The sequence below is a fragment of the Vombatus ursinus genome, unplaced genomic scaffold, assembly GCF_900497805.2.
Source record: "Vombatus ursinus unplaced genomic scaffold, bare-nosed wombat genome assembly UNPS02014786.1, whole genome shotgun sequence".
In the NCBI taxonomy this organism is placed as follows: Eukaryota; Metazoa; Chordata; class Mammalia; order Diprotodontia; family Vombatidae; genus Vombatus; species Vombatus ursinus.
Genome location: NW_020954564.1, coordinates 31063713 through 31072480, shown reverse-complemented (window position 1 = coordinate 31072480; position 8768 = coordinate 31063713). Strand labels below are relative to the sequence as shown.

The 8768-nt window shown below is 44.3% G+C and overlaps 1 protein-coding gene across 2 annotated transcripts; it reads left to right on the top strand.

Moving 5' to 3' along the window:
• The first annotated feature begins 217 nt into the window (after positions 1–217).
• Positions 218–8523, top strand: LOC114046940. Of its 2 annotated transcripts, none has more exons than XM_027867577.1 (9): positions 218–326; positions 1843–1953; positions 3047–3176; positions 3668–3775; positions 4639–4785; positions 6411–6486; positions 6865–6928; positions 7609–7686; positions 8340–8523. In XM_027867577.1, exons 2-8 carry the CDS (start codon positions 1845–1847, stop codon positions 7641–7643), a joined length of 669 nt encoding a protein of 222 aa, XP_027723378.1. In that variant the 5' UTR covers positions 218–326; positions 1843–1844; the 3' UTR covers positions 7644–7686; positions 8340–8523. The 2 variants fall into 2 exon arrangements, with proteins under 2 accessions (XP_027723378.1, XP_027723377.1); XM_027867576.1 differs by having other exon boundaries at positions 8304–8523.
• Positions 8524–8768: the final 245 nt, after the last annotated feature.

Sequence of the window (8768 nt, the reverse complement as noted above, 5' to 3'; positions counted from 1 at the left end):
GATCCCTCTTACTGCAAGAAACTCCTTTTCATTAAAGCTGCAAGTCTCGAAAGACAGGCTAACATTGACATCTCTTTAATTTGCCTATCACTCATCTTGCCTCTCCCTTCTGGCAATGTGATCATCAATTATTGACTTTGGAGTACACTTGGAAGCATCACGAGTAACATGTTCCAAACCACTTTTTGAAATACGTCATCAGACTGTGAATTTCTGGCTTCATCTGGCTGGTCTTACTACATAAAGGCCCCTGGTAGGCAGAGTCTTACAGGAGGAGGAAGAGAAGGAAATTCAGATTCCTGCTGAGACTCCTTGGGGACAGCCAGGTGAGACCCACCAGCCCAGGCCTACCCTCCCCTGGGGCCTTAGGGCTGAGGGCAAGAAGTCCCTTTATCACTCACATCCCATAGGGGCCTTTAGAGACCATCTTGGCCCAAACCTCTGCAGGCCTCTACTCCTACCTTAGAGTATCAGAACAATATCAGTATCAGGTGATATCAGGGTGAAGATCAGAATGAGGAACTTCTCAAGGATTTTCTTGTGATCCATTTGGTCGTCTGCAACCAGTCTTAGTGAGGCTCTTTCAAATCAAACAGGGTTGATGGATTCCAAGGACAATAAACATTTGCTGGAATTGTAAAAATTGACCAATATTGCTTTGTAAGTGACATAGATGCTGCTAAAACCTGACTGTGTTGCCTTGGTCAAGTCCCTTCCTCTGCTGGAGTCTTAGTTCCTTTCTCTTTAAAATGAGATGGTTAGACTAGACCTTCTCTAAGCTCAAGCTCCCATGTGGTTTGGACATTTTGGTCAAAGATTCAATTTAAATGTCCTAGGACTTTAGAAACGAGGAACTGGAAGACTTCTCCATAAGAGCTTTCTCTTTGAGCTAAAGGATGAAACCTCTAAAGCTCTACTTGACTCAGTTTAGTTGCTTTCAGGATGAAGTGTAAGGCTTACCACCCTGCATGCTCCATGCTACACAGTGAGTGACTTTGACTGGAGTCCAAGCATTTGCTTCTATATTCAGAAAGGGACTACAAACAGAATAAAAATCATTGGGCCATGTATTGATTTTCAGACATTTGTACAAGACCTTGAGGTTTCTACCACTGGGATCCTAAAATGTCAGAGTTGGACCAGGCAGTAGTATTATTCCCCATGCAGAGTCAGTGTTAGGGATTCAGGAGGGTCTAAGGACTTCTGACTTTCAGGTCACTTACCCAATACCATGAGTCCTCTCTGAGTATGCAGCTCTGATAGTAACACGACTTCATGGGAACCCCAGGAGAACTAGAGGGGAGTCATAGGAGGCAGGTATGGACAATAGTTATGGGGAGTTGCTAAAAATATGCAATCGGAGGTTTTAGGAAAAAAATGAAAATGGTATTCTGCATGGCAAATCAGAAATATTTGGAATTCTATCCTTAAGGATTGGCAACAGATGAAAATATGGATTCCAGAAAGACTGATGAACTCAAGGGGTTTTCATCCATTTTGCATAGAGAAACCTGGCATGTGTGAAGGGTCGAAGATGAGGGCTGTGTGACAATACCCCACCATGCTCCCTCAAATATTCCACATGGAGGTTCAGGAGAGAAATTGTCCTCAGCTGGAAGTACTGGGAGGGGTTTGGAGGTGGAAGGGGCATGGATTTCTTCTCTTCTTTATTCACCATATTGTTTTAAGCCTTTATCTTTGCCTTAGTCTGAATGGAACTAACAATGTGATTGTTTAGAGAATTCTAACAATCCTAAGCATGTATAGAGGGAGAATCTTGTTTTCAAACTGTGTTTTAATGAAAATATTGTCTAAAATACCAGTTTCTTCTTTGCATATTAGACATGAAGACCCTGATGCTTTTAGGACTTGTGCTCTTGTGTAGCCAGTTCACACTGAGCTTGGCCCAGGAGGAAGAACAAGGCTCAAAAGTCATCTCAGAGGTCGCTAACAGTAAGTTCTCATCTTACTTAGGCCTGATCCCTTTGCAGGAGACCCCAGGCCTGAAGTGAAAAGACCACTGGGTCAAAGGGTGATAAAAATAGAGATGCCTCTGACCTTGGGAAGTAAGATGTGGGGAGATTGGTGGTAAGACCAGGATTGGCAAAACCTTGGAGCCAGTCCAGGAGAAGAGGAGAGGAAGAGAAGGGCCTACTGTTTCACGTATAACCTCCCCCTCAAACATCCTCATCGCCACAAACATTGAGATAGTGCTTACTATGCAAACAATTATGTTGTGTTTACTGTAGTGCCAGGCAGTATGCTAAGGGCCTTACAATCATTATCTCATTTGATCCGCACAACAAGCCTGGGAGGTGGGTGCTTTAATTGTCCCCATTTTGCAGCTGACTTAACTGAGGCCAACAGAGGTCAAGTGAGCTAGCTAGGGTCAAACAGTTAGTGTCTGAAGCTAGGACTGAACTCATGGCTTTCTGACTCCAGGCCCAGGGCTCTCTCCACCATGCCATTTAGCTGCCTAAGCATTTCTAGAGTTGAGAGGGAAGAGTAAGATCCTTCCCCTTCCACAGGACCTATGAGTATGTTTGCATCTACCCATCCATCGAGAATGTGGCTCAGTATGGCCTTGAGTTTGGAGTCAGAGAATGTGAGTTCTATCCAGCCATTAGGACAGGAAAGCTGCTCTTTTTTTTTTCTGTATGACATAGAACAAGTCTCCTCCTCTCTTGAGCCTCAGAGATTTCATTTCTATAAGGCTACTGGGGCTGGTGGAGAGTGCCTTTGAAAGTGCTCAGACATTGAATCTTGGGATATGGGGCTTGAAAATGAATGAGACCAACCTATTTCTAGCATCATAGGAGCAAAGCCAATAGAGCTGTGAGAGACAGTAGAGGGTAAATAATCCAGTGTCTCATTTGGCTGAGGAGAAATTGAGAACCAGAGAGAACTAGACAACTAAGTAGAAAGTAGCAAGCAGAGCTGTGCTTCAAATCCACTTCCTTGGACTTCAAATCCAGGGCTGCTGCTATGACATCAACCTGCTCTCTTTTCTCTGTAAGCAAGAGTCAAACTTGAAGTCCTTTTCCAGGTTTGCAGAATACTCTGACAAATGCTGTGAAAGAGCTCAACAAGGTGGACTTGATAAAAGAAATTGAGGACGCACCAATTATTGGAAATGTGCTGAAGGCATTGAGTGGAATGATTGGGAAAATAGTTTCGTGAGTCCCTCTTGCTTATAAAGTCATGCTTCAATTCAAATGTGGGCATCAGGCAATCTCCCAGAGTGGGACTGAGGACAGCACAACTTAGGAAAAGGTTTCAGTGAATAGAGGGAGCTCCCGACAACCTGTCCATGGGGCAATGGGGCAAACCACAGGAGACAGGGTGGGAAGCAAGATGTTGACAGCTGGACCCTCCTCCATTGGATCTCCTTAATCATGCCTCCATTTCCCATGGTGATCTCAATCATCTAGATTAGACATAGGATTATGACTGCACACCAATGTCTTGATTCAAAATCTGTGATTCATTTGGGTGAAAACATCCCCCTTTCTGTTCTCAGAGACCACTTATCTGTTTAAGGGAAGAGTAGCATTTGGGAATGGTTGGGTTTGGAGTTCAAGATGTATCGTGAAAGGGTTGGATCTATGAAAGGTATCAATTAGTGACATCTTTCTCTCTCTCTCTTAACCGTGGCTTCTCTGTGCAGGTTCAACATTAAAAATGCCCAACTCCTGAAAATTTCCCTCACAGAAAATCAAGACAAAAAGAGTCTCTCTCTCAGTGTGCCCTTGGATGTCTCTCTGAGTTTGAACACGTAAGTGATTCTTCTGAGTCCTACAGGGTCCATTCAATGGCGTGTGGAACCCTGGAGGGGCTGTATTCACATGACAGAACCAGATCTCTGTGGTTCCAATGGTTCCTGAGCAAATCCACCAGGATGAAGTTGGCAAGTGAGCAAGGCAAAGAGAATGGAGGGAGGCATACTACCTCACAGAGTTATTGGAAGGAAAGTGCTCTGGCAATCATGAATCAACACGGAAGTGTGCAGAATTCCTTTGACTGCTATCATTCTTGTGAGCTCATTTTGCCCACCTTCTTTGATGGAGATCAGGAAGAAACAGTTTAATGACAAGATGCAAAACTGCTCTTTTTCTTTTAGGGTCATTTCAGAGTAAGATAAAAAAATGGCTTTTTGTACATGACTAGGAGTATCACAATTCTTAATATCTCATTCTCTTCATATTGGGATGCTCATTACTTCTCTGGCCAGCACCTCACTTCTGGTTTGTATGGGGAAGAAGGAACTGGAATTGGCCATATTTCTTTCTTGCCATAAAAAGGGGAAGCAGCAGAATCTCAGGGCAAGGGTTTTCCCTGTGATATTGAGCACTGTGCAAAACCTCTGTTTCCTTGTCTGTAAAATGGGCATAATAACATTGAGCCTGTCAACGAAGCAGGTCTCTCATGAGAACCAAAGAAGAGAATGAATAGGAAAGTGCTTTGTTAAAGGCTTGGAAAGGGAGTCTCAAGCTGAGTCAATGTGGGAGATGTCCAGGATTGGTACTGTTTTCCTGGGTTTGGGTCCTCAGTTTACCTTCCTCTCTCTTTAGTTTCCATGATGACATTGGGTAAACAGTGGGGTTCTTTTTTCTCCATTCCATATCTTCTTTCTTTTAGATTGCTTCTCAAGGCGATTGATATCACTCTAAATGCGAACACATCACTTGAACTCACAACTGAAAAGAATGAAGATGGAGAAGCTCGCCTGAGTGTTTCCAAATGTCAGACAAGCTCTCAACTTCTTAAAATCTCATCCCAGCAAACGTGAGTCACCCAAGAGCTGTGGGGGACCCATGGTAGCATCTAAATCATGTGCTTGATAGATATACTTACGTGTTTCTACCCCACGGACCTCAAAGAGGATGGGATGCTCTTCTGGGTCACAGGAGACCTTGTTTCACATCTTCTCTGGGACATCAAATCTCAAAAAGGCTCCTGGGGGTAGCTTGGAAAATGGACATTTTCTATCTCAGTCAGAGAAACATCATAATACTAAGGGCACCATGTAATATGGAGTGGGAGGATTGGGGAAATGAATGGTAAGGATGAGGTCTGGGGACTCTGCTGAAGAAAAGCTGATTTCTCCCAAGGGAGAGAACAGAAAAGAAGGATTGTATAACTGCAATGGAGGGAGTGATGTGGGCCAGGACAGGGGCAAGAGACTAACAGGAATGATTTCAGGATTGGGCTAGAGACTGTATGCTCCAAATGAGAAGATTTAAAGGGATGCTAAGGTCTTGAGGGGCCAGCACATAGTATCTATTCCTTGAGTTGATATAAGCATCTGAGACAACAGGCAAAATGATGCCATGCGAGACATAAATAGTGGATTTGTGCTCACACCTTTGTCATTTCTTCTCCGTTGGACATCACCCCAGACCCCATTCCTCTGGGAGCCTGATTCAGGATTATAAAACAGGGTCAACTTTTGCCACAAAGCCATTGTGATTATTCTGAATTGGGTCACACAGGAAAAAGTGCCTCCTATAACTGTCTAGCCCTATCAAACCTCCGAGATTGTTATTACCAATGCATGTATTTCTCGCTTCCTTACTTTCTTCTCTAGTAAAAGATACAAACATGATCCACAGCATATTAGGCTGTGACCTTCACAGGTGTGGGGCCTTTATTTATTCTTCAGGATCCAGAATATTTCTCTGCTCACAATAGCTACTTTATAATCCTTTTCTGAAAACAAGAATGAAGCTTCTCTGGGACTCTGGCATAAGAATGACAGACTTTTGGGACAATTGTTCTGTTCTGTCTCAGGAGGCTTTTAGCTCTGCCCCTAAACCAGCTCAAAAGACGTGATGGAAAATGCTCTCACACTGTCCCTACCTCCATCTAATACACACTATCCCCTTTGGGCAAACAGAGCAAGAGTGGAAATGGAACTCCATCTGGGGCCAGCACATGTGGGCTCCAGCCTCTGTTCGACTGCTTAGCATCCCTGTGACCTTGAATGAGCCACTGACCCTCTGTTTCCTCACCTCTAGAAATGAAGGGGGTTTGAGTGAATGCAGTTTCATTCCCTAAGCATTTCTCAAGTTTCTCCTAGGTGTCTGGTGCAGGGTTGGACTAGATGACTTTGAAAGGCCCTTCCAATTAGGAATCCTATAAATGAATATCCTGATACAACAGAGCTTCTCTCTGGCTCCAGGAGACAGACTCTGTCCAGAACCACCCAACTTCAGATCTCAATTGTGTTTCAAAACCTGGCTGAGTTAGTGAGACTTCTCACAGGGACCAAGAAATCCTTTCACTTAGCATGTCCCTGGGGCCTGCTGAGCTGTTTTCTATAGGGTTAGGAAGCTTCTGGAGGGAGGGGATTTACCTGGGATCCTCAGCCAACTGGCAACACTCTGTCACTCAGTTTCTTCTTCTTTTAGGGGTTTATTTGGATGGGGACTAGAAGCTTTATCTAAATCCGTGAGCCGACTTGCTGAGTGGGAGGTCAAGCAATTAGTAAGTATGACAATTTGGTCTGGTCGGTTAAAGTCAGATTTGTTATTTCTAGAAAACACAAAGAGGACTCGACTAGGAGTCCCAAAGCTGGCAAACTGGCCTATGCTTGGTGTCTGGCTTATGGTGTGGAGTGGGATGAGCCCCTTCCCCTCTTTAAGATGGTGGGGGATTAGGTGAGATCATGTCTAAGATCCCTTCCAGTTCTGACACACACCCTGTGGGCTACTTTTTGTCCATGAGGTCAACATTCTCAAGTGTGATGGGTCCATAGGTCAACTCCCAGGTCAGGTAGGCTTGGTGATGACCCCTCTTGGCATCTTTACCCTCTGGCCCTGTTCCCTTGCCTGATGCTCTCATGCTTATCTATCCCCTCTGCAGTTCTGCCCTTTGATCAGAACCGTAGTAGGACTGGCGCCTCCAGCACTGGTAGGCGCTTTGCATGGTAAGTATCTGATCTCACCAAACTTTCTCCTCTATCCATGATGGGCTGAGTTACCCAGACTAATTTCCTTTGTGCCATTGTTGAACTGGAGGTTTAAGGATTTCATGTCAAGAAGAAATTGTAGCCTTGACTGCTTATTGTTAATTTTTTCTTATAGTTCTAATCTGGCCCCTTCCCTGATGGAGTGACTGAGAACTGAGTCAAAGCAGCAGGTGGATGACTGCTCCTTAGGCTTCTTAGAATTCCCAGGAAAATCCTGGCTCAGAGCCCCCAGCCCTCTGACTGCCAATGGGCTGGGCAGAGTCCATGATATTCAAAGGTTTCCTGAGCTATGAGAACTAGATTGTCCCATGCTGCCAAGTATTCTGCCTTTCCCAAAATTCATTGAGTGACTAATTGAATGAATGACTAACTTCTAATGTCAGTGTATATGGATATCTCTCCTACCAACCACTATTAATTGTTTCTTTTGTGAAGCCCAGCTCTCTCTCATCAGAGTCACTACACTGGGAAGGGACTGAGCAGTGACAGTGTAGACCTATTCCAATTCCCTCAGCCCTGCACTCTAGAAGATGCTTTTCTTTTCCCTTCTTTTCCAAAACTAGAATTGGTGGAAGCCCCCCAGTCTCTCTCATTCCCCTTGACTCCATCCTGTCTGAGACACATGTTCTCTCTTTTAGATGTGGTACATGGGGACGTCACTGTTACTGTGTAATTCTCCATTAAATGGACAATAACTTCCCTCCTCCCCCAAGGATGTAAGTGTGGCATTGAAAGTTACATATTCTCTTTTGATTCACTGATTTTGCAAATAATTATTTCTGGGAACAGAGAATCTAAGAATTTTAGAATCAAAACCCTTGGGTGGGGGAGAGAATGTATCGACTGAGTGCTTATTATGTACCAGGCTCCCTATTAAACACTGTAGGTATCAATACAAACCAGCAACTCAATGCCTATCCTCAAGGAACTTGCATTCTATTCAGGGACGATAACACCTACAGGAGATCTGGGGTGGGAGGAATGCAGGCTTGGTGTAGAGATTCCTGAGATATCAGATGAATACCTAGTTGCTGGCAGAATGAGGTGCAGATTCTCATACCAGTATCCTGGAACCTGGAGTCCTGAATCCTAAAGCGTGAAACAAAGACTCCTAAAAATTTAGAGCCATAAAAGGACTTCAGAAAGACACCCAGGCCAGTGTTCATCTGAAGGTAGACTTTCATGCTCTACCATAGCTCTCAAAAGGAATAAGAGCCTGACTGATAGAATTGGATTGGTTGGAAGAGAAAGAAATGGAATAATACAGAAGATCCTGAATGTGAGAACTGGTCACAAAGATGCCAGTCTTATTTGCTCGATTTTCCCCTGACAGAAGACCCTCTTGCTCTTCTTTTCCTTCTGCCTGAAGCCATTTAAAGCCAGAGGACAACTTACTGGATCTTGTGTCTGATGCTTTTCCTCTGCTGACCCCTGCCATGGTCTCCTTGCCTGGGCTTACTGGAGCCACTTTCCTTGCATGAAGACTCTCTCTGGACAGTGTGTTCCTTTCCCCTGGTTTTCCTTACAATAAACTTCCCACTATTTCAGCATGAGTAGAGTGGTCACTGCTTGTTTTCCCCACCACTGGTTAAATCCTCTCCAGTTGGGAATAACTGGGGCTGAGCTTATGTTTCTTGTGGAAGTTCTCAAGGGAAGGGACTGAACCCAAGGTTGGGCACTCAGAATGGGCTTAAATGTACCTCCTTGCTGCACTTGGCTCATAAGTTGTGGGTATCACTTAAGTCAGAGTTATAACTAGGAAACTAGGAATTCTGGCACTTAGAGAACATTCAGTTTA